Source organism: Talpa occidentalis, unplaced genomic scaffold (assembly GCF_014898055.3).
Source record: "Talpa occidentalis isolate TD23 unplaced genomic scaffold, MPIMG_talOcc4v2.1 talOcc4.5, whole genome shotgun sequence".
NCBI classification, from domain to species: Eukaryota; Metazoa; Chordata; class Mammalia; order Eulipotyphla; family Talpidae; genus Talpa; species Talpa occidentalis.
Genome location: NW_023604861.1, coordinates 85,405,715 through 85,430,241, shown reverse-complemented (window position 1 = coordinate 85,430,241; position 24,527 = coordinate 85,405,715). Strand labels below are relative to the sequence as shown.

Below are 24,527 nucleotides of genomic sequence, written 5' to 3'. Positions count from 1 at the left end.
GTTTTCAGACCTTCCAACCTGCAACTTCACAGAAAAGACCAAGTTCCCAGCTTGTGCTCCTGCTTCTTTCCTTCCTTCCTGCTGTGTTAGTCCCTTGAGATGGTCCTCACCCCCGTAATCATTTCATTGACTTCGTCCTTCCTACCCCCAACTGTCTTAGGTCTTTATTATCTGCACAAAATCTTTGACTCTTCCAGAGAAATTGTTTTTATTTCCTTTTCACTGCCTACACCCGCTGCTTTCATTTCCTCATTTATTCTTTAACCCTTTGTAAACCGGTTTCACTACACTGGCTCTTATAGCGCTCCAGAGTCCTTTATCCAGGAGTTCTCTGACATATTTTTGTTCATCACAAACAATTTCTTGAAAAATTCCTTCTTTTGGCTTCTATTATATTGTCTTATTCTCTATCTTTGGCCTTTCATAGTCATGTTTTTCCTTCTCTGACTTTGCTTCTTCCACTGAAGACAGTGAGAATTCTTTAGAGCTCAGGCTTTAGCTTTATCTCTCTTCATCTATTCAGGCTTCATCCATTCCAATCATCTCAATTATTACATCTACCCAGAAAACTCTCAGATCTCAATCCCTTTTCTGACACCTATGTTCCAGCCCTACTGTTCTAGCCTTCCGTGCAGTTCTACCTGCCTTTGCTGTAGTCACTTTAAGTCTATCAGGCCAGAGGATGTGCTCGCCTCCCAAACACATTCATTTCCTATTATGCTTTTCTTTGAAATATTTCATATACAGGGCCTCCCTGGTGGCACAAGGGGTTAAGTGTCAGCACTATGATGCTATCTGCAACTGCAACTAGCGCAGCACAAGTTCCATCCCTGGCCAGGGAGGTGACTTACATGGTGCAGCAGACCTCTCCTGTCTCGCCTGCTGCTCCCCTCCGCAGTGTATTTCAGTCAATCTGCCTGTTTTGTTCCCTACTCTGTCTCTGGTGAATCCTCTCACCCTCTCCCCCTACCCCCGCACCTCTGGCCTGTACCCCAGTTCTTGTATGCACAAATAAATCAATCTTTAAAAAAAATATTTAAGGGGCCTCCCCGGTGGCGCAGCGGTTGAGTGTTGGGTTGTGAAGCTGCCCGCAGCCTCTGCAGCGCTGGTTCGATCCCCGGCTGCTCCCCGGCCACCGGAGGAGGGTCCCACATGGCACGCAGACCTCTCCTGCAGCCCGCTGCTCCCCTCAGCAGTGTACTTTGGTCCTTCTGCCTGCTTTGCTCCCAGCTCTGGCTCTGGTAAAATCTCTCACCCTCCCGTGCTTCTGACTGTACCCAGTGCTTGTATAAATAAATAAATTTAAAATAAATAAATAATAAAAAATAAAGAAATATTTCATATACAGTCCTTCCTTTCCATTTCCATTGATAAAACCCTAATTTAGATTATAATCACCACCACCTACATTCATTCATTTGTTCATCCAGAATATTTGTATTGGGGGCCTCTCTGGTGGTGCAGGGGGTTAAGACACAACCTATGAAGCTGTCCGCAGCCTCTGCAGCATGAGTTCGATCCCCCAGCCGGCCAGGGAGCAACCCACATGGCGCCGCAGGCCTCTCCTGACTCACCTGCTGCTCCCCTCAGCAGTGTACTTCAATCTGCCTGTTCTGTTCCCCACTCTGTTTCTGGTGAATCCTCTCACCCCCCACACCTCTGGCCAGTACCCCTGCTCTTGTATGCATAAATAAATAAATCTTTAAAAAAAATTTATATTGAATGCCTACTGTGTGCCTAGCAATGAAGATACAGTTGTAAACACAACAGGAATAAAAAGTCTCTGTCATGGAGAGGCTTACATTGGGGGGGAGAGGACTGAAAAAATACTATACATATATTAAATAATAGTAAATGCTAAGAAGAAAAATAAGGAAGAAAGAAGTGTAAGGTGGGGGGTTGTGATTATCTAGAGTGGTCACAGAAGGGCTCATGGCAGACAGTACTGAAGGAAGAACCGGGCTATATAGGTATCTAAGCATTTCAAGTTGGGAATGCAGTGTGAGTGTATTCTCATGTATCTGTGGGGAAAAGTGATGGATCCAATGTGACTGGAGACATTGAGTCACTCAAAGAGACCATGCAAGGCCTTGAAGACCACTGTAAGGACTTTGGTCTTTATTCTCACTGAAAAGGAAGCTATTGGAAGGTTTTGAACAGAAAAGACATTTGATTTTTAAATTTGATTTTTAACAGCTTTCTTAAGGTAAAACTTACAGTAAGCTGCATATATTTGAAGTGTGCAATTTGATAAGTTTCGACATATGTGTACCCTCGAAGCCTGTGTGTGTGTATATATATCTGTACACATACAATCACAATAAACATCCAACTGAAAAATTTTCCTTGTATCCTGTTTTATTCATGTTTTACTAGACTCACTCAAAGCTGCTATGTTGAGACTAGGCTAACCATAAGTGAAAATGGAAGCAAGGAAAATAGGCAAGAAACACCGCAACCATCCAGATGGGAGATGATGGTGTCTTGGGCCAAGGAGGCAAGCAGTGGCTATAGGGAGAAGTACATATAACTGAGCAGTAATTATTATTATACATTATTGACAAGTTGATTAAAAAATCAGTCATCGCATAATTTCTTGACGTATATTCACTCCAGTTCACGCTGAAAACAAAAAGGAGAAAAATGTTTCTTTCGTAGGGTAATTCCTTCTCGTCAAAAAAAGCCAGCTAGCTCCCTATTGGCCTCAGGCCTAAAGTTGCGATTCCTCAAAGGCCAGTTCCTATCGCTACTCTCAAATCCACACCTTGGCCTCCTCCCGGTCCCTTTCCGCTTATTTCCCTGCACTAGACTTTGCTTTTCTGTTTTCACCATACTTCTACACCCCCACCCCATCTCTAAATTGTGCCCACACCAAGTCCCCCCCCCCCCCCCCCAGAAAGCCTTTCCGAGGTCCCCATTGGGATGTCTCCCTTCTCGAGTCTCCAATTGCATTCGGTGTTAATACTACACGGTAAATTTATTCTTGTTTTTTAATCCCACTGTAAGTACCTACGCCGGTGGTGCACAAGCTCTCGGACGCCGAGCCCTCCCAAAGTTCCGGGCTGGGCCTATGCTACCGCAGGCGCTCGGCGAGTCTGTGTGCGGTAGCGTCCTAGCCGGCCACCCCTCCTCCTAAGGCATCTGCTCTGCATTAGTCTGTCCCAGGCCTCCGCAGGCGCCGATGATTGAATCATCATCATTAACCAGGACCTGCCCCCCCAATCCCCGGCGGCAGAGGGAGGCGGGCGAGGGTGGGGGAGCGCCGTAAGATCACTACCAAGTCCCTGGAGGGGGGGGGCTCTCTCCCACCCTACCATCCTCTCACGACTCCGCGAAGCCGGAGAAACTATTGCTGCGGAACCGGGAGAAGGCCCGCCATCGGGATGAAGCTCCGTAACGCAGCCGCGTCAGCCCACAAGGGCGGCATTAATAGGGGAAGGCCCTGGAGGGGCTACTTTAGAGAGGTCGTCGTCACAGGAGATCGATGACCCAGAGCGCTGGCGAGCGGAGACCGCTGGGCCTTTTGGGGATAGGCGGGGGCCGGCTTTTGCAGGCTCTAAAAGTTAGTCCTGAGGTCAGGTAGGGTCTATTATGATGATCACCACGGGAGGTCAAAGTGATAGGACCCCTCCCCACAGCCCCCCCACACTCCCTAATTACGAGGGGAGAGGGGGAGGGGCCTGTGGGGCTCAGGTGAGCACACGGGGAGAAAGGGGCATGGGCGGGGCCTTACAGAGGGTCAGCGAATCCGAAAGGACCTAAGGCCCCGTTGCTGGGCGACAAGTCCCGCCCCGCAGGCGGCACCGGAAGTGGCAGGCCGGACTCAGCCTTTAAGATGGCGTCTCCTCAGGGGGGCCAGATTGCGATCGCGATGAGGCTTCGGAACCAGCTCCAGTCAGTGTACAAGATGGACCCACTACGGAACGAGGTGCAGGGGCGGCAGGGTTACTGCTGTGGTCGGCTAGCGGTGCGAACTGGGGCCGGCTAGAGGACGGGCGGTGGCTGGACAGGCGCCCAGTGCGCCTGCGCAAAGACGGGGTTCCCAGTACGCCTGCGCGATTGCAGCCCGGTTGCCAAACTCTGGGCTAAGACGCCTGCGCATTGTGCCGCCCACGTCTTGTAGTCTCCCCTGGGAAAGAAAGGTTGGGCGAGTACACGTGAGGGGAGCCCCCTCTGTTTGCGGAGCCCTCTGCTGGGCGGAGGGGGAGTGTCAACCCCCGGGAGATAATCTCCTGCTGAAGGCGCAAGGTGCGGGACTTGGGACTTGAGGGTGGTATCTGAAGAAAGAGGGGACTCCCAAGACAGGAAGGAGCGTGGGTTGGAGTTGGTGGGGGTTGGGGTGGTAATCGGTGACAGAGAGGTGTGTCTGCAGGAGGAGGTCCGAGTGAAGATCAAAGACCTGAATGAGCACATCGTCTGCTGCCTGTGCGCTGGCTACTTCGTGGATGCCACCACTATCACAGAGTGTCTTCATACTTGTGAGTGCCCTGGACTGGTTCTTCCAGGCCCTAATCCCTGCCAAACTGGCCGCCAGCCCCTGGGCAGCTTGTCCCAACCACCCAGGCATCCTGACTGCCTGTAAACTGGATTCCCAGAGGACCTGAGAGTCTCGCTTCTCTTCCTGCAGTCTGCAAGAGTTGTATTGTGAAGTACCTACAAACCAGCAAGTACTGCCCCATGTGCAACATCAAGATCCACGAGACACAGCCACTGCTCAACCTTAAACTGGACCGGGTCATGCAGGACATCGTATACAAGCTAGTGCCTGGCTTGCAAGACAGTGAGTGACCAGCATGATTTTGAGGGTCCTCTTGAGGACTAATGCTGGGTGGATCTTGAGGTGACAAGAGCTTTGGTGGGAATTGTGCAGGTAGTTTGACAGACAAAGAATGAAGAGTGAGAGTGGGTAATCTAATTCCCATACTCTACTCCCTTCTAGGTGAAGAGAAGCGGATTCGAGAATTCTACCAGTCACGAGGCTTAGACCGGGTCACCCAGCCCAGTGGGGAAGGTATGTCCCTTTGCAGCAGGAGGGTAAGGAAAAGCCCTCAGAGCATTCCTCTTGTCCACTTTTGCTCTCTGGGGAAAAAGGGGGAAGGAACCTGTGCTACCCTTCTCACTGCTCTGTCTTTCTAGAGCCAGCTCTGAGCAACCTTGGCCTTCCCTTCAGCAGCTTCGACCACTCTAAAGCCCACTACTATCGCTATGATGAGCAGCTGAGCCTATGCCTGGAGCGATTGAGGTAAGATGCTGTCTTACCTTGCCAACGCTCCCCCACCCTCGAGCCAGGAAGGGCTTGGGAAGAGTGTGAACTGTAAGGGAGGGCATGTTCTCTTGAAGAGAGGCTATATCATGGCTAAGGGTAAGGGAGAGGGGAAACACAGGGCTCCCTAACCTGTGTCTGTTTCCCCCTAGTTCTGGCAAAGACAAGAATAAAAGTGTCTTACAGGTGAGAGGGATTGAGGGGAGGACCTCTTTAAATGACTCACCTCCCAGGCTCCTTCCCTCATATACCTTGCCCTCTTTCCTTCCCTTCCCATCCCCAGAACAAATATGTCCGATGTTCTGTTAGAGCGGAGGTTCGCCATCTCCGGAGGGTCCTGTGTCACCGACTGATGCTAAATCCCCAGCATGTGAGTATTCCCACAGTAGGTTTTGGTGTTTGGGGGGATAGAGGGGAAGTGGGGGGGAGGCAGACTAAGAAGGGAGGGACAGTCTAGGGTGGACTAGGGTAGTTCTTGACCTGTGCAAGAAGAGAGTTACGAAAACTGTGCCTCATCTGCCTTCTAGGTGCAGCTCCTTTTTGACAATGAAGTTCTCCCTGATCATATGACCATGAAGCAAATATGGCTTTCCCGCTGGTTCGGCAAGGTAAGACAAGGCCAACGGAGTCCCTGGCGCACAGGGGTGGGCTAAGGGGGCCTTGTGGGTAAGAATACTCCAACTGATCACTTCTTCCCGTGTTCTCTCCTTAGCCATCCCCTTTGCTTTTACAATACAGTGTGAAAGAGAAGAGGAGGTAGGGGCCAAGCTCCTGCCCCATCCCTTTCCCCTTCCCTCCCCAGATATTTATGTGAAATTAACTGTGGCTCTATTTTTTGAAATAAAAACTTTTTAAAAAGCATTTCTCTTTTTCCTCCTTGCCCTACCACATACTCATACTTTAGCCTGTGTTCTACTTTCCTCAGAAACCCTGAGTTTCATCATGAAGGAGGATCTCTCTATGCCCCTGGTCCCTCATTGCAATGCCAGAGGAAAGAGGTAGAGGATTTTACAATGTAAAACTGAGAAAGCATGCTAAGTGAAACCAGGCTACTCACATGAGCTCTTTTGGTGAAGAGAAGGTTTTCTGGAGGGAGGCTCTAGATGTTGAATGTTAAAGCATGTTATAAGAGGTATTCACAAGTTTTGAGAAGTCTAGGATTTTATTTTTAAAGGTTTATTTATTTATGCATACAAGAGCTGGGGTACAGGCCAGAGATGTGGGGGGGGGTGAGAGGACTCACGAGACAGAGTGGGGAACAGAACAGGCAGACTGACTGAAATACACTGCTGAGGGGAGCAGTGGTCAGGAGAGGTCTGCTGCACTACCTGGGTTGCTCCCTGGCTGGCTGGGGATCGAACTCATGCTGCAGAGGCTGTGGATTGCTTCATAGTGCAGTGCTTAACCCCTTGCACCACCAGGGAGGCCCGAGAAGTCTAGGATTGGATAGTAATCAGGACTGCAGAAGAGTGATATTTTAGGACAAATTAAAAACTTACACTATGGGAGGAATCTTTTAAAAATGTGGGGGGAGGAGTGCAGGGAGCACATGGCGATAGAGCTGGAGACTTGGCTGTCCATACCAAGATTCCACAGATCTTCAGTATCCGAGCTAGGTAAAGCCAGGATGGGCAGAGAGTAAATGAGGAGCGGGAGCTGCTGTCCAGGAAAGCAACAACATCTTCAAGGAACAAAAGGAAAGCTGCTCGACTCACTTAATTTAGCAAACATTCCTTACCTGAGCTTAGCCATTAGCACAGGGTTCTAGAAATAAATTCAGCCAGATTCCCTATCCTGTGGAACTCTCAGTGAGGTCGCCAAAACTTGCCCTACTGGGCAAGTAACAGATGAAGGTTAAGCAACGAGTTCCTGAAGGAAGCAAATGGGCTGCTGCTTGATCTGCCTGATCAAGCAGATGACATAAATGCTGCCAGAATCTGAGTTTAAAGCCTAAATCTCTTGCGGGGGTGAGGGGGAGGTACGCTCAAGGGGTTATGGGGAGCCTGGGGGCAAAACTTCATGTGGAGTCAGGTGCTCTTTTCCTATGACAGCCTGGGCTTCCCTTCTTGCACAGAGAAAGCTTGAAGGCAAAGAGAAAGGGACAAGTGAAAGGCTGCAGACTGCAAGGAAGAGCCTCCATGTCCTGTGCAGGCTACAGGGACCAGATTGGGGACACTGCAGAACACGATTGATTCCTGATTCTGACATGATCTCCAAGATTCCCACAGCCTTCCATGTTTCAGGTCTCATGCCTCTCCCTGCCCCTTCTCTTTTTATACTCATCTGTTCCTAAATTGGTTACCACCCCCCAGAAACTCCACCTCAGCCAGAATCAGGACCTCGCCACCGCTTTTGGACATACCTCTATACCAGCATATATTTGGAGGTTTTGGAGTAATTATATTTATTTGAGGACTTCCTATTCTCTTCTGCCCTATTTAAAATCTGGGGAGTTGATGGTCCACTGAGCACACCCCACTCAGGCTGCTGTGAAGGAGTTCAGTTGGTGGAGAAAGGGTGTTCCCAAGGAATGACTCTGGAGGGAGAGGTATGGACTTGGAGGGGAGAAGAGTAAAAAAAAAAAAAAACTCCTGGAGAATTTTCGGGGCTCAATCAACTGTAGGAGTTAGGGAGTTGATTGACTGGTTAGGCCTTGGCTGCAGCTTTGCATCTAGAAGGCACAGTCAGATGGCAAGTTTGCCCCAAGCCCCAGATCTGAGGACCAAACCTAAGGATGAGGCCCTTGACTACACAGGGCTTGACTCCAAGATGAGCTGAAGACGCTCTGGCCCGCGTCGGGGGTGGAGCCTCTCAGCCGTAGCTCGTAGCTCGGCGGAGCCTTCTTTTTGTCTGTCAGCAGCGGAGGCGGCTGCAGCTGCGGTGCGTCTCGGGAGGTGCTGATGCTGACCAGCTGCGGGCTCTGCGCCGCTTCCCTCGGTCTGTGGGTCCAGTCCCCCGCCCCGTGGCTGCCCCATGTGGACCCTGTACCCGAGATCACTCGGGTCTCGATCTGAGTCAGGTCAGGCTAATCAAGCCTTTCGTTATCTAGGGTGCGGAGCCCCAGGACGTGGCGCAATGATCAAAGAGGGGGCCGCAAGTTTGCTGGCGCTGGCAGCTGGCCCTCGAGCACCTTTGACCTCCAGGCGTTGCCGGAATAGAGGCAGCAGTCCCTGTCCCTGCCAACCTTTCTCACCGAGCTGTTTCCAAGGGCCACACTCACCTGGGAGCGAGAACCCAGATTTGCCCCAGCCTTTGATTTTGAGAATTGGTCCCTCTCAGCCTGGCCAGTCTTACCCACTGGCTTGGGGTGGCGGGGATGGAGACAAGGGACTTGCCTGGAAAAGTGGGTCTCAGGGTGTGTATGTGTATGTATGTTTCAGGAGTGGGGTTTTGGTCTGAATTATCCCTTTGCTCGCAGCCCAGCCATTACCTCCACCCCCAAAGGTGACCAGCACACAGAACTCTGAATTAAAGATCTGGAAGGAGTTCCTAACCCCAGGCCCTAGAAGTAACAAAACTAAAAAAAATTAAGTGTCTGAATGGGTTTACTCCATAGTTACACAGTAACGCTTTCTGAAAGAGAAGCTAAGCCCAGCAGCGTGGGAGGCAGGTGGAGGAGCCCAGTGCCCTCTGCCTGGAAACTCCTCCCTAAACTCCCACTGCCCTAGCAATCTGGGCAACGGATTTTTCCTACAGGGCTGGGAGGGCCAGGACAAGCAAGTCTCTGAGCCTAACCTTCTCCTCCCTCCACTGCCCTAGAGGGTTATTCTGAAGATCCCCTATCCTCTCCCTTCTCACCCACCCCCACCATGCAAACAGAATTCAGAGGAATGCTTGGGGACAGGATTGAACAGCTGGTGCCAAGAAGAGGGGGATCAGGCTGGGACAGGCCTGGGTGAGAGGCTGAGGGGGACAATGGAGTGAGGGGTAGCGGAAGAGGTTCTGTGTCAGGGAGTGAGAAATAATGTGGGGTGGTGACGAAAGGGAATAAAGAGTGAGCTAAGGCGGAGGGAAATCTGAAAGCGGGAGATGAATGGTGTGAGAAAGCCTCCTTAAGTGGGAGTGGAGGAGTCTTCCAGAGGTAGTGAAAGTCAGAATGTGAGGAGTACTGCGGAGGGAGGGAGTGGAGGACCCTGAGATGTCCTCCGAAGGGTCTAAAAGAAAGTGGGAGCCAGGGTCTCCCTGCTGCACAGCCGCAGCGGGTTGAGCACAGCGCTGTGAAGCCGCCTGCAGCCTCTGCAGCACAGGTTCGATTCCGGCGGCCAGGGAGATACCCACATGGTGAGGAAAGTCATTTGACTCAGTTTGGGCTGTGGGGTGATGGTGCTGGCAGATAACTCTGATAAGCATTCCAGGCAGGAAGGGTTAGACCCTGGTAGGAAGCCAGAAGAGGTGCCCAATGACTGACCAAATGCTGCGGAGCATCTGGGCTCCCAAACTGGAGTGGGGGGCTGCCTATGAGACAGCTGAGTGCCTCCCACCCTGCCCAGATCCCAGGTTTAATCTTTTAATCTCCCTCATTAATCACTCACCCTCCTTCTACCTCCCTCTGAGGATCTGGTTTCTTGCCAGCTCAGGTTCCAGGTTTCACTGGGAAAAGTCCCCTTCTGTGGCCCCACTGTTATCTGGACAAGTCCCTGGCTGCTGGGACAACCTTAGTCTGGCTCTGCTGTCAGCAGCCTCCTCCCTTTACTAGTTTCCCTTTCCCTCTCCTCCCCCAAACCACATCTGGGGACTGTCCAACTTCATTACCTGAGGCCTGCTTTGGGGGGTGGAGGGGAGCAGTAAGCAGGAGAGATATAAGGAGAGGAAAACAATGCCCCTAGAGAGAAACCTACGCTTCCCACAGACACACTAGTAATTGAGAGCAGAGGAAGAGATGACATAAGAGCCACACAGAAGATGCATGGTGAAGGCTGCAGTGTCTGTTTGGTGACAGACCTAGGACATGGGCTAGACAGTTCTGCTGCCTCCTGGGAGCTTCTTTAATTGCAGATTAAGTGAAACCACGAGGATGGACAGAGAGCTGAGGCTCCAGCCAGGAGGATTTCTCCTGAGCCTCCCCTGCATCCCGCCATTAATAATCAATTAACAAAGTCCTGAGGCATCTCAGCTTTCTTCTGTGGCTTGACTCTGCTCTCTGACCCAGCAATGGTCCTTTGGGCTGAGTGTGTTGCTCAGTCTGCCAGGGGGTTACTATGTGAGTGTCGGGGAGGGGGGTGAGGGTCCCTGGAGGGAGCCCTTCACCTTAAAGATGCTGTGATTCTCTACCTTTAATGGGTGGGCCAATGCCTCAGGCCATGTGAGGTTCCCTGACCCCCATTATCAAAATGCCCTTATGACCTTAAGAAGACTTAAGCCCAGAGAATGCCCAGGCTATTTGGGGGTATAATATTCAAGCAAAGCCCTTGCCTTGCTGGGCTGGGTTTCTACCAGTGGGGTTATACTGTCCCAGAGTTGCTTTCTTCCTACAAAGAAGTGTTGTAGAATGCTCATAGGGTTGTGAAACCAGGACTAGAAGAGGCATGGAAGAGAAAAGAAACAGGACACAGATAAAATAGGAATGATTATCCCAGGCCATAGAGTTTGTCCTAGGTTGGCAGAGATTTCTGCCTCCGGATCTGGTTGGATGCATACAGTTTGTCCTTCAAGTCAGGCTTCAAGAAGGAGTGAGCTTGGTGCTCCTAGGCAGTGACGTGTCCCCAACCACTGCTGCTGGCTGCTGGGCAGGTTGGGGAACCCAAGACTGTAACTACAGTGTTTTCATGAGGAGACAAAAACAGATCAACTGGTAGACCAGCTGGTAAACCAGAGGATCTCCGGACAGGCCAGGCTTCATTAGAAAAGACTCTTCTTGGACAATAGCAGTAACTATTAGTTGTTAGTTGTGTCCTCTCTGGATGACCAAGTCTCTGGCTACTTCTTGTGTTTTGACTTCCTTGGGGCCTCTGAGCCAACGGTGGCACAGTCTCAGTTCCAGCCAGGGAGCCTCCACTCACCTGTGCTGTTTCCTCCTGGCTCCCCCATTATTCCCCTGCAGTCACACAGCCTGGCCGGGTTCTTCCAGGTCTCCGGCCCCCCTCCCCTCGCTGTACTAATAACTTCCAGCCGGCAGGACCTCTTTAAGAGCAGGGGTGGGGCGAAAGGGGGGGGGTGCAGACTGAGGTCCTTCTTAGGTGGGCTGGGGAATCCTAGCCCAGTCAGCTCCGATGTCCCTCAGAATTTTGCAAAGTCCCAGTCGTTGAAGCCAGGGAAAGCAACTTTACTGCCGAAGAATTTATGACTCTGAGAGGCGGCGAGGCGAGGAGTCCCTAGCATACAGAATCTGGGGGCCGCCCTCAAAGGGTTGAGCCCGAGTGTGTACGGAACCTTACCTCCCAGAGCAGAACAGCCTCTTGGACGGGTGTGGTGGGTTGTTCCCTCCGCTGCTCTCCGCGCCTACTCACCCTGCAGTAATACCGCTACCCCAACATCTACCAGCGACAGACCCACCGTGGCCCAGGATTGGGGGTGAGGGCTCAGGGGGAGGGGCACACCCGGCTGGGGCCCTGCGCTGGGGGCGGGTCCGAGGCTGGGGGCCCAGATCGGGAGCCGCAGGCTGGGACCCCGGGAGCCGCCGAGCCAAGCGCAGAGGGCTGTCGGGCCGCCACGGTCGGTCCGGCCATGAGCTCCGGACCTCGGACACCCCGGACACCCTTCAGCATCGCAGACATCCTAGGCCCGCGCATGGTCCCCCGAGGGCCCTCCGCCTTGCAGCTGCCGGAGTCGGTCCCCGGCCCCACGTCGCCGCTGTGCGCGCTGGAGGAGCTGACTAGTAAAACTTTTCGCGGACTTGACCTGCGCGCTCCGCCACCCTCGGAAGCCGTAGCGCCCGGTATGTTGCGCACAGTGACCTGACCTTCTCCCCACCTCTCTCCTCTAGGCTCCCGGTCTTGAACCGTGGTCGCCACCCTAATCCGCCCGCTGTTCTCAGCCCACGTGCCAGGACTTGCCTCTCCCGCCCCTCCCCGCCCCTCCGTTAGTTCCCAGGCTCCGCGGCGGCTCGGGAGGTCGCGGGCGCCGAAGGGAAGGGTCTGGCTGTCGAGAACTGAGAGCCCCTTGGGTTTCTTCACTGTAGGCGGGGCAATCGCGACAACGAAAGGCCGGAGAGGAGACAAAAGGCCTGAACTGGAGAGTAAACCTGTGAGCTAGGGCAAGGGCGGTCCAGAAGGTGCTGGGAGGAGAAGCCCAGGCCTCTCGGGGTGACCCAGCTCCTCTGCAAGCCGCTCTCTCTTTGGGGGAGCAATAAAAACAAGAGAAGATCCTCGGAGCTGCAAGGGCTCTGAGGCTCCCGACTCCATCTTTCCCTGCCCTTTGTACCCCCCTTTTGGGCTGGAGGAGGGGACGCCCGTAGTACTCAAGATGAACACTCCGGGTGCCCGACACAACCCACGAGCCGAAGGACGGCCACGGTTAGAGTCCCCTGACACTCAGCCATTTGGGATCAGCTGCCCCTCGGGGCCTGTACCGCTCTCCTCCCGCTCCCCTGTCCCCTTAAGATACTCTTGGGCTTTTGCCTCCCATACCCCACTGCTTCTTTCACCAGCCGCTTCCCCTTCGTTCTGCCCACCCCTATCCCCTCTGCGCCCCACCTGCGCCACCGAGCGCAGTTTGGTAAGGGACTACGGCTCTGGCTTTGCTTCCCCGCTCCCCCAACCCGCACCTTGCCTGGACTCCACCCCGAGCTTTTCCTCTGGGGCGGTGGCCTGGTTCCCGCAAGGCTGGAGACCCTCGCCCTATCCCCGCAGGAGGTGCCACTCCAGGCGCGCTGGGCCCGGGCCGGGCCAGCCGCAGACGACGGAAGTCGCGCACGGCGTTCACAGCGCAGCAGGTGCTGGAGCTGGAGCGGCGCTTCGTTTTCCAGAAGTACCTGGCGCCGTCAGAGCGCGACGGGCTGGCAGCAAAACTCGGCTTGGCCAACGCGCAGGTCGTCACGTGGTTCCAGAACCGGCGCGCCAAGCTCAAGCGCGAAGTGGAGGAGATGCGCGCGGACTTGGCCTCCCTGCGCGCCATATCCCCGGAAGGCCAGTGCCACCTCGCCGTGGCCCACGGCGCCCCAGGCCCAGGCCGGAACCGGGGCCTCGGCCCTGCCCCGCCTGACTCCGGGCGCCACCTGTCAGACGAGGAGATACAGGTGGACGACTGAAGGCAAGGCAGCCGCCAGCCCTGGCTCTGGACTCCTGGCCTTCGTGATCCCAGTCCTGCTGGGATGTGGGGGTGAAGGGAGGGTGTGGGCCCGGGCCTTTTCCAGCTCACAGTTCGGACGCCCACCTTCTCCAACTGTTGAAAATAAAGTCGAGACTCTACCGAAGGAGGTCTCTGTCCTGGCGCCAGGAGCCAGAGAGAGCAAAAGCTGATTGCCGTCCACGCTTGGCCCGGCGTTTTAAAAGTGGCTTTCCTTAACTCTCAACAAGGTTAAATTAATTACAAGGTTAATTATAAGGTGATATAATTATGCCTGTTTGACAAAGGGATTCCCCTTAGGACAGGATTTTGGCCATAGCTCATCGACCTGCTAGGGCGACTCCAGGCTGAGATGGGGGCAGGGCTCTAGCGGTACTAGTGGCCATTGGACTCCACATGGCCTTTAATACACCGCTGCCCTGCCTCCTCCTCCCAGACGCAGGTCCTCATGTCTGCCCCTCCTCCCCACTGCAGAGTGCCGCCTTTGTGCCTGATTCTCTCCTCTTTCCCAACCCTTACGTCATTCAAGGGGTCTGCATTCTCTTTTCTCCCTGCTTCACCAAAGTGACTCTAAGTGGAGACACTAGCAAAGTGACACACGGGCAAACCTCCACTTCCTGGAATTCTACCTGCACTTGGGAGGAAATGTCCCAGCCAGGATAGTGGCCATGGCAGGAGGGTGGGAAGGCACCAAGAGCATGCTGAGGTGGAGCCTAGTGCTGCCTTCCTCTGGCAACTTCAGAGGTCACTCTGCGGCAGCCTGACGTAAGGAAAGAGGGACAATGGTATTGCTACAGGCTTTGCCTGACTGGATGCGGGACCATGCTCCAGAGGCTTTTCCGCATCATCCCTCTTCTAGTCAGTAGTCCCCGTCACTTCAGACCTTCCTACGCTTTTGCACAGCGGCCACAATCCCACTCTCAAGGGCCTCGGGAATAATCCACTGAGGTTTCAAAGGTGGAAGGAGTCAGCTAGGACCTCAGTTGCAGGTGAAAGTTCCCCAGAGGAGATATTTCAGGGATAGTGAATAAGGCTGGAAGGCAGAAGGGAACCTGACATTTTCAGACAATAGCTACCATTTACTGAACATAGTCAAGTGCTTTGCCTGGATTATTCTTTACAATAACCCCCTGAGAAGGGCCTCCCCAGTGGCGTGGTGGCTGAGCAGTGGGTTGCGAAGCTGCCCGCAGCCTCTGCAGCACCAGTTTGATCCCCAGCTGCTGGGCGAGGGTCCCACATGGCTCACAGACCTCTCCTGCCACCCGCTGCTCCCCTCAGCAGTGTGCTTTGGTCCTTCTGCCTGTTCTGTTCCCTGCTCTGGCTCTGGTGAATTCTCTCACCCTCCCGCGCTTCTGACTGTACCCAGTGCTTGTATAAATCAATCAATCAATCAATCAATCTTAAAAAAAATAATAACCCCATGAGATAATGAGACTTTAACTTCATTTTGAGGACAAGGACACTGCCTTAATCACGGAAACTTGACCATGTGGTGGGAAGTGGTGGGATGGGGACTAACCTGCTCACTTGTCCCATTCAGGAGCTCATCCTTTTGGCCACTACTGTTCCTACAACTATGGCTGTGTGAAACTGAAAGAAGGGGTTTAACAGAGAACGGAAATGGCCAAAGGTGGGAATTTAGGCATGTACTGTAGACAGAGCATGGTCCTTGAAGGTTTTAGGGAGGAGAGGCATGAGGGCAATGCTTGGGAAAGGCTAATCTGACTGTATGTGCAAGATGGGTTAGAGATTGGCAGAGAACTGAGGAAGGAGTGACTCTCTGGCCACTGCAGAAGGAAGCAGCAGAAAAAATTCAGGGCGAGATTAGGAGCACAGAGGCGAGAGGGAGGTTGTCACCAAAAAATCATTGAGTCCCCCAGTGACCAATGACTGCATGAGTTAGTGACAAACTTGTAAACCTGGGCAACTGGAAGAAAAATAGTATCATGACTAGAAAAAGACAATGACCTCTAGTGTAGAGTTAAGAACCTGCGAGCCAGTATGTGTAGAAAACACTCTTCGCCTCTTCAATACACATAGACAACACATATAACTCCCTGGTTTCTGTTCAGGACCCCTTCCTTATTTCTTCATCCCCTTCTACAGGCTGCCTCTCTGATTAATCTGCCTTTAGACTGAGGTGACCAACTCTTTCTTCTTTGCCCAGAGCTTTTCCAGCTGTAGTTCTGAAGCCCCACAGTGCAGGAAGCCCTTCAGTCCCAGGAAAAGCAGGATGGTTGGTCCCTTGCTTTCCATCCCTGGGAACTCAAATTGTTTGATCAGAACCCTACTAGTTAGCAGCATGAATGTGAAGCAAAGTAAAAGCAAGGTGTCAGGTGTCCTGTGGCTCTTGCAAAAGAGTCAAGTCCAGATAGGCTAAGAGGTAGTGGGGGAAGGGATATTTCTTTGAGAGGCTGAAAGAGCAAGAAGCCAGCTCAGCCTGAAAGCAAAGATATCACACAGCAGTGGTGGGTGGCTATCCTTTGAGAGGCCAGAAGCTTACGGGAATCCTCAAAGTAGACAAGACACTCTGCCCAAATCTGGGAAGGCCATACAGGCAGGTCTCTTATGGAGTCACTGTACTATAAGAGACCCTTAAATAAATATAACCACCTCTTCCCCACTTGGTGAATAAACTGTGGGATGAACGAAGAATTCCCAGGGAAAATACTTCTAGTGAGGAAGGTAGGATCCAGTCAAGTTAATTGGCCCTGAGCTATAACTCCCTTTTGTTTCCCTAAATTCCAACCCAGTGCTGCCACCTCTTATAATAAAGTCTTAAATCCAAATTCAAACCTGTCCCACCAAAATGGCCTCTGGATGTGTGTCTTCCCTGCTAGGTCCTGAAATAGTGCTTCTCAAATGTAAGGGTACCTTAGGATCACCTGGAAGGCTTAGTAAGAAGACACAAATGACTGAGCCCCACTCTTGCAGCTTCTAATTTAGAAGGTCTTGGGTGAGACCTGAGAGTTTGCTTTTGTAACAGGATCTTCTGTGATGCTGATGCTACTGGTCCAGAACCACAGGCCCAGTCTCCTCTCTTCAAACTAAGACAATCATGAATACATAGAATAGTTACGAAAATCAATTTATTTAACACACACTATATGCCAGACACTTGGTAGGGATTTTCTTACACTCTTTCAGTCTTCACTACAGCCCCCATTTTACAGAGGAGAGGACTGAGGCACAGATGTTGAAGGACCTGCCCAAGATGACCCAACTAGTACTGGCAGACTTTATATGCCATATAGTATCTAAGGGCTTTCACTATGAACAATGAGAAGAATTTAGGGAACCCCTACACAAAGGAGGTACTTCAACCCCTCCTATATCCAGGTGTGAGTGGTGTTGAGCAAGACCCATAGGGCAGCAAGAATCCTTTGTCCTGATGAATGGTTCCTCTGGGAAAGACATTCCAGGAGGCCCAAAAGTTCCCTGAAGATTCACTTTTAACTGAGCTGAGAGTCCCACACAGGGATAGGGAAGGATCAGCCAGGGGAAGCTGCTAGGTAGGGTCTTACAGGAAAAGTCAAAAGGAGATCATGATCTTCACACAGGAAGTAGAGAATTGTAGCCTTTTCTGGGAGCAGTGAAGCAGGGATTGTGGGTGGAAAAACTGAGTAAATTCATGGGGAGAGGCAAATTACAACATGCAGTGTCCGAGTGGAGGAGCGCAGTCACAGGGACAGCAGCCTGGGCACCTGTGGAACCCCATCACCAGGTGAGCCAGCAGTGGGGGAGCCTGGATAGGCATGGGTTCTGCTAACTTCATGCAGCAGCTGGCAAGGCACTTCCTAAATGCAAACCCTTGGTTAATCTTCTAGCAATGGGAGGAGGTGAACACCAGCCCACTGGGAATAGGAGAGGTCAGCATATTGCATAGAGATGTGGGCAGGAAATGGCATGAGGGGCTAGAGCTGAGAAAATAGGGCAAGAACTAGAGTTAAGAAGAGGTGAGCCTTCATCAAGGTAAAGAAAAGGACTCACACCTTATTCATCACTGTGACCCCATTCTTGGGCCCAGAATTCTGGATGGTGAATGAGTTTCCCCAAGGATCAAGAGGTAGAGCAAACCCCAAATCTTCCCTGCTGGGTCTGTCATAGTCTGAAAACCTGAACTTTTGTGTAGTTCTCTTCTTGAGTGTTGGTGGATCTCATTTTCCCTTACTGCTCCCAGAAGAGGCCTATCTGCTTGAGAATCAAAGAAAGGCTGTTTCAGTGGACCCAATCCCAAGGTCTCCATGGTGAGAGAAATGACTGTGGTTTGAGTCCAAGGGCTCAAAATACGCAGTAAACTGCCATTACTCAGTGCCCCTATCCCTGTGAGATGCGCACATGGCCTTGCCCTATGAGGGACAGGTCCTCCCTCATCTGGCCTGAGGTAGATGCTGGGGCCGAAGACCCAGGGTGCCCCAGCCCTTTGAGGAGTCCTGGAGTTGGAAAGAATGGGGTCTTCTACTCTGAGTCTGAGGGAGGGGCGAGTTGTAGTGGCTCAGGGAACGTGGGGGATAATGCAGGGGTGGAGACAAAAGGCCAGGGGCCCTTGGAGCAGTGCTTTGAGGGTGACTGAGGGAGAAGAGGCCTGGGGCCCTGGGCTCAGCATGTGGAAATGGCTGGAGAAGCCCAGTCGACAGAGGTGGCACGCGAATTCCTCCTTGCTGAGCCTGCTGAGAAGCGAAGAAGGGCAGCTGATACTCCTTTCAGCAGTACAGCCTGCTCCTCTTTCCACCACCCCCCGTACCCCTACCTGCTCAAGGGGAGAGGGAACACTGGTTGGTGTTGCAACCCTGGCAAATTCTCCCTTTAGCCCCCTCTGCACCACAGTGGGCATGGTTCCCTTACCAGAGCAAGGTGCAGAAGGCAAGAGTGGAGCTCCCGCGCTGCATCAGGCTGGGACCCACTTTTCAGAGTCTCCTGGAACACAGCAGCTGCCTCCTCAAAACGCTTTGGTCCCACAGGGATTTGAAAGAGGAAAGAGGACTTACCAGAGGAACTTGAGAGTGACCCTTCTCCAACACCGGCCCCAGCTCCTCGCACCATTAACATTGCGATGGTGTTGTATGAGGAGTTTATTTAAAAAAGGTTAACACAGACCCATCCCCACTGCATCCCACCCACATCCCTCCTCTGCTTCCAACCTCAGACCATTACCTGCAGTCCCATCAAGGCTTTGCCTAGACGGAAGAGGCCCCTGGGCCAGCCAGGCCGCAGGGTAAGGGCCACCTGGGCATCAGCCAGGGCCCACACTGGTTGACCTAGCCGCTCATGGCAGAAAGAACGATTTCCAAATAACCTGATAAAGACAAAGTATCCAAAAGTCCAAGTCCTCAACACCTTGCCTTACCCTGACCTCCCAGCACGGTGGCCAAGCCCCCACCTACCGGTGGTCCCGGGGATTAAGCTTCAAGGCCTGGGTGAAGAGGACCACAGCTTTATGGTAGAAACCATTTTGGGCAAAGCTGGTACCTAACTCTGGGGAGGCAAGAGGATGGGAAGGCTCAGATGGTGTTACCCCAGGGAGGGTGGGGTGAAGAAGGAGAGAGAAAGAATCTCACTTGCCAGCTCCTGGCTCTGCTGTAAGGCAACTGCCAGCAGTCCTGGGGGTGCCTAGGGATGGGGAGCAAAGTCAAGAAGGCTTCAAGGTCTCATCCTCCCCAAATCCCCCTTCTTTGTTCAAACAATTAACACTTTAATGACTCTCACCCAATTCATGTAGTTCTCATGGCAGTTCAGCCAGGTGGTATCATCCTCCCTACCTGCTTGTCAGGGAGACTATCCAAGGTTCAGGTGCCAATGGCAGAGCCTGACCTCAGGTGTTTTCATCCTAGCACCAGAGAACTCCATCCACTGGGCATTGCCCTTAGACATTGGACTCCCCAGAGCCCTCTGGTACCCTTCTACCAGGTCTAGCTAAGGTTCTTCTGTGCACCTCACCTCTTTCTTAGGACTCTGCTTGGGGTTTTCTTTCCTTGCAGAGCTTCTTTTTTCCTGGCTTATCTTCTCTGGGGGACCTGGGTTCCTGTCTTGGGGCTCCTGGCTCAATCCTTTTTCTCGGTGGGTACTAGGGGGCCAATCCCCAACTTTGCGCAAAGCCAGAGACACAAAGGTGCTAGACAGATCCAGTAAGTCCTGTAAGCAGCAAGGAAAGTTAGGGAGGGGATGGGGATGAAGTATGCTGTAGCGAAGGGGAGGAGAGGCTAGGCAGAGACCAAACAGGGAAGAAAAGGGGCTCTCACCTCTTCCTCACCACTCTGTCCCTGGGCTGGGTTCCCAGGGCTTGGCGGGGGACTCCCATCCCCATCTGGGTTGGCCTTGGCCTGGATGGAAGATGGATAGGTGCAGAGTTGGGATCCCCTTGAGCCTTCTGCCTTGACAGCCCACACCTTCCAGGCTCTTGGTATTGACTGTAGACACTTACCTTAGGCTCCCCACCACTCTGCTCCAAGCGCTCTTGTCGCTTTCGATCCTTTTGACGCTGTATAATAATGACAAGGAGGTGGAGGAGGGTATATTTTGAGCACTGTACTTAAATACACACAAAACACAATTTATATCTTGAGACCAACTTTTCATGTCCACGATAGACTAAGAGTTTTACATACACTATCTCCTATTTATTTATTTATTTTAAAGATTTATTTATTTATGCATACAAGAACTGGGGTACAGGTCAGAGGTGTGTTTGGGGGGGTGAAAGGATTCACCAGAGACCGACTGGGAAACAGAATAGGCAGATCTACTGAAATACTGCTGAGGGGAGCAGCAGGCGAGATAGGAGAGGTCTGCTGCGCCATATGGGTAGCTTCCTGCCCGGGATCGAACTCATGTTACAGAGGCTGCAAAGAGCTTCATAGTGCTGTGCTTAACCCTTGTGCCACGAGGGAGGCCCCTATTTATTTTTAATACAAAAAGGATTGAGCCAGGAGCCCCAAGGCAGGAATCTAGTCCCCCAGAGAAGATAATATCCTTTACTCCTTGTCCTCTACAAGGTAGATTTTGTGGTTAGCCTCATTTCGCAGGTGAAAAAGCTGACACAAAAGTCACCAAAGGGCCTCCCTGGTGGGGCAGGCAGTTGAGCGCCGCACTGTGAAGCTGTCCCCAGCCTCTGCAGCACGGGTTCGATACCAGCCAGCTGGTGAGAATCCCACATGGCTCAGCAGACCTCCCCTGCCTTGCCCGCTGCTCCCCTCAGCAGTGTATTTCAGTCAGTCTGCCTGTTCTGTTCCCCGCTCTGTCTCTGGTGAATCCTCTCATCCTCCCGCGCATCTGGCTTGTACCCCGGTTCTTGTATAAATAAATAAATCTTTAAAAAAAAAAAAGTCACCAGAGAGGATTCTCATGGTAAGAAGGAGGCAGTATAGTGTGACTCCAGAACCACTGTCCCATGTGGCCTCCCAGGGACCCTCCAGTCCCTCAACTCCTGGGGTCCACAGCAAGAAGACCCACTGCGGGTCATCTTGAGCTCACATAAAGCTCCTCTCTTTCCCTTCCCCAAATTGTCCTTTGCCTCCACCCTCTCTACCCGCCAGCTACCTTCTTCTTGAGCCTTTTCTTCTCAGCTTTCTGTTTTATACGTTCTTCCTCAGCCACCAGCTCCTCAGCCAGGTGGTTGGCTTCCTGGAGAGGGAAGATCAGGTGACAGGAAAAAGAAAAAAACAAGAGAGAATGAAAGGCAAGTAGTATGAAAGGATCTCACAAGGGGGGATTTCTCCAAATTAGGGGGGATATAGACTTGGGAATATGGGGGTTAGGAGAACCCTAGAACAAGGAAAGGACCTTGTGGTAGACTTACCTCTTCAGTCAGCAGGAGCTTCTGGGGCATGGTCACCTGAAGCACGCTGGCTGGATCACTGGGGAAGGATTTAGAGGCAGAGGGGCTTTGAGGGCAGGGCTCAGACCGCTGGGGTGGGCATAGGAAGGACTTTCGGAGACCACAATAGGTGCCCAGTCCCTCAGTCCCCTTGCCCCTGTCACTCTGTTCACTCCTTTTCCCCTCATCACAGAAATGGCCCAGGAGATAATCTGTCAGAAGGGAGAAAGAGAAGGGAAAAGAAAGGAAGGTGAGAGAGGAGCATGTGAGGGCCAGCCCTCCCCAGGGTACCAGCCTTGATCCCTGGCTTGCCCCTCACTCCCCACCATGGTGCCACAGCTGCAGCCGCCCGCTGCTCCCATCCACTTGGATCCGGTGCAGGCCCTGGGGATCACTCTCCACAAGCCGATGAAGAAAATCCACTATGTCCTGGGAGGGGGAGGGGAGGGGAGGCTGGTGTTGGGGGGGGCTCTCTGAGAGAGAGCAAGGGGCTTGTCTGGGTTGACTCGTTCACCATGGCAACCACAAACCAGCCACACAGTCCAGAGAACCCCACTGGCTATCCTCCCCCGCCCCCAGCACCTCAAAATATGTTGTTCCCAACTTTTATGGCAGTTCACGTCCCTGCATTACTTTCCTGTCTTCCCAAGGACTGGGTGTGGTGTTCACCCCAGCCTTCTCCACCATCCAGCACCTCCTCTCCCTTTGGCCTGCTACTAGGTCAGCAGCACAGAGTTAGAGTTCTCTTACCTGCTCTTACCCTGCCATATCCTTGAAAACGAACAGCCCCCTTTAAAGCCCCTTGGAGCCTGGAGCCTGCTCATGCTTACTCAAGTGCAGCAGCTCCTGGCCGGCCTCTCCTCTTACACTTCATCTCTTTTCCCCCAGAACCAAGGTCTCAGTGATTACTCCCCTATTCAAAAACATCCAGTAACCCCCCCAATGGCAGGGTCATAGGCAGGATGGAAACTAGCTCTTCAGCCTGGGATTTAAGCTTTCCACAGAGCTCCCTGGATGACCTTCCCCATCTTTCCTCACATCCTCCCTTAACTGCAGTCCTGATGGCAGAGGGCTTTCTTCTAGCCTCAGAGCTCTCTTCTGTCTGTCTTTTAGTCTCTCTTGGCTCCGAGCTTCTTTCTCATCACATTTTGTTCCACCTTTAAGATCCAGTTCAAATTCCATCTTGTCTCAAAAGCCTTCCCGGACCCTTTTATCTCCAGTTATCTCTGCCCTTGCTCAACCAAAATGCACTCACATAGCTAATTATAAAACTTAGTTATACAATTACAATTATTATTCATTGCTTTTTATTGCTCTCTTAACTTGTAAGGCAGCATGGAACTGGCAAAGATACTGTGCTGGAGTGTGTTTGTATCCCTGTCCTAGCTCTGCCACTGCCTGGCCTGTTGATTTTGTATCTCAGCTTCCACATTCATAGAATGAGGCAAGACTCTTCAATGCTTGGCCTGTACTTTTGTGATTCTGATAAGAATTATTAATCAGTTAGTGTAAGCTAAGGAGGACAGGAATCATCACATCTGTATTTGGCCTAATCAGGCCTAAACAGAAAGGAAGTCCCATACCCACAGCCACACCCATACCAACACAGGGGGTGGCCCACTGACTGAGAAACTTAGAAGTTATGTAAAACTCCAGAGTGTTAAAATAATGTGTAGGCAGGAACTCAGATCACGTTGTCATCTTTCTAAACAATTTCAGAACTTTTTTCTCCCCTCAGGAGATAGTCCTGTTTTAAAAGCAAATTTATTTATACTGCTGGGCACTTTTATCAAGTCTTATTCTTCCCAGTGCCTGAAAGAGCACCTCAGATATATAATAGCTGGTACTCAATAAGAGTGTAATGACTGAGCAAATACAGAGATTGGTGGGGAATCTATTCTAATAGGAAAGCAGGCAGGAGCTGTATCTAAAGAATCAGGTGTGGACCCAGAGTTTGTCCTGTCAGTGACGGGAGTGACTTGGGAGAGCAAAACACTCAAATAGTACTGGGGCAGCAGAAGGGTCTAGGGGTGGATCGTTTAGTTAGGAGGTCATTACACCTTTTCAGGCTACTGAGAATGAGTCCTTCAGTTAAGGCAGTGACAGCAGAAGCAGGAGTGGAAATGATGGATCTGATTCCAGACATTTCAGAAATAGATTTTAGTGGCTAAATGTGTAAAGGAAAGGGGGATATATTCTATTATATACTGGATTTAAGGAAATGGATGGATATTTGTGTTATTAATCAAAATTACGATGGGGGAAGGAACCAATTTGCAAAGATGATGAATTAATTTCTGAACTTGAGTTTGAGATAACCAGGAAGCAGTTGGAAGTACAGCTTCTCAATGCTCTCAAATCTGATGCTGCCCTTCCCTCCTTGAGGATATCCAAAAATTTCTGTGCCAGACGAAGTCATTTGCTGCCTTCTTTTCCCGCTTCATCTTTGGTGGTTCCAACAAAATTCACCACTCAGATCTCAATTGAATGAGATTCTCTTAACTTTTCCTTGCTTTATGTCTGGGTTCACAGTTTCCCTGTCTTCATTAGATCTTTCCCCAAGGAACTTCCACCCACTCCCCAAATTTTAACTCAGAGACCCTTATCTGCCAGATCCCGCCCACTCCGAGCACTGATCGCAGCGTGGTCCCGGGTCCTCGGCCCGCCCTCCACCAGCTGAGCATTCCGGAAGACCCAGCCCGATACTCCGACTCTCCCGCTTTACCCGGACTCAGCACCCAAGGTTGAAAAAAGGCACGGGGACTGGCGGAGGGGACGAGGAGTTACCTCCTCGCCGTAGTCCTCTGGACCGAACTCCTTGCAGAGTCTGGGGACATCAGCGACCCCTAGCGGGCAGCCGGGCCGCAGCGGGCAGTCTACGGAAAAAGAAGGCGGCAGCGGTCAGGGGGCTTGGCGACGCCGGAGCCTGAGCCCTTGGGCCCACAGCGCGAAGCGCAAAACCTAACTGCAAGCAGACCCAAGTACGGTTGCCACTGCCCTCTTAGGTTTCCCTCCCGTCGGGTCACACCTGCTCACCTAGCTTGATCCGCCCCACAGCCCTCGGAATCGGCGCCATCTCCCGTCAACAGTGACCCGAAACCGAAAGATAGTCTCGTTTTTGATACTCGCGGAGGGGCGGAGTGGGCCTGGGGGCAGCCATCTTTGTTAGGGGCAGAAGCCTCCGGTTACGGAAGGCGAGAGAGTCCACGACGGCCCTGGCGGCTCCCC

The 24,527-nt window shown here is 52.1% G+C and overlaps 3 protein-coding genes across 4 annotated transcripts; 2 read left to right on the top strand and 1 right to left on the bottom strand.

Annotated features, from left to right (window-relative positions):
• Positions 1–3,731: 3,731 nt before the first annotated feature.
• PCGF1 (polycomb group ring finger 1) lies at positions 3,732–6,115 on the top strand. Its single transcript, XM_037527687.2, has 9 exons — positions 3,732–3,928; positions 4,373–4,478; positions 4,628–4,780; positions 4,940–5,011; positions 5,137–5,242; positions 5,416–5,449; positions 5,547–5,633; positions 5,791–5,871; positions 5,976–6,115. The coding sequence occupies exons 1-9, from the start codon at positions 3,836–3,838 to the stop codon at positions 6,021–6,023; spliced, it is 780 nt and encodes a 259-aa protein (XP_037383584.1). The 5' UTR covers positions 3,732–3,835; the 3' UTR covers positions 6,024–6,115.
• Positions 6,116–11,926: 5,811 nt separating this feature from the next.
• On the top strand, positions 11,927–13,448 carry LBX2 (ladybird homeobox 2). Its single transcript, XM_037528845.1, has 2 exons — positions 11,927–12,137; positions 13,051–13,448. Exons 1-2 carry the CDS (start codon positions 11,927–11,929, stop codon positions 13,446–13,448), a joined length of 609 nt encoding a protein of 202 aa, XP_037384742.1.
• A 3,116-nt stretch (positions 13,449–16,564) lies between these two features.
• TTC31 (tetratricopeptide repeat domain 31) lies at positions 16,565–24,478 on the bottom strand. 2 transcript variants are annotated; one of them, XM_037527684.2, is made up of 13 exons: positions 24,336–24,478; positions 24,087–24,175; positions 21,626–21,728; positions 21,282–21,511; positions 21,023–21,106; positions 19,908–19,964; positions 19,726–19,806; positions 19,424–19,618; positions 19,045–19,096; positions 18,871–18,961; positions 18,641–18,782; positions 18,332–18,433; positions 16,565–18,156 (listed from the first exon to the last, which is right to left on the bottom strand). In XM_037527684.2, the coding sequence occupies exons 1-13, from the start codon at positions 24,373–24,375 to the stop codon at positions 17,857–17,859; spliced, it is 1,566 nt and encodes a 521-aa protein (XP_037383581.1). In that variant the 5' UTR covers positions 24,376–24,478; the 3' UTR covers positions 16,565–17,856. The 2 variants fall into 2 exon arrangements, with proteins under 2 accessions (XP_037383581.1, XP_037383582.1); XM_037527685.2 differs by having other exon boundaries at positions 16,565–18,153.
• Between the last annotated feature and the right edge of the window lie 49 nt (positions 24,479–24,527).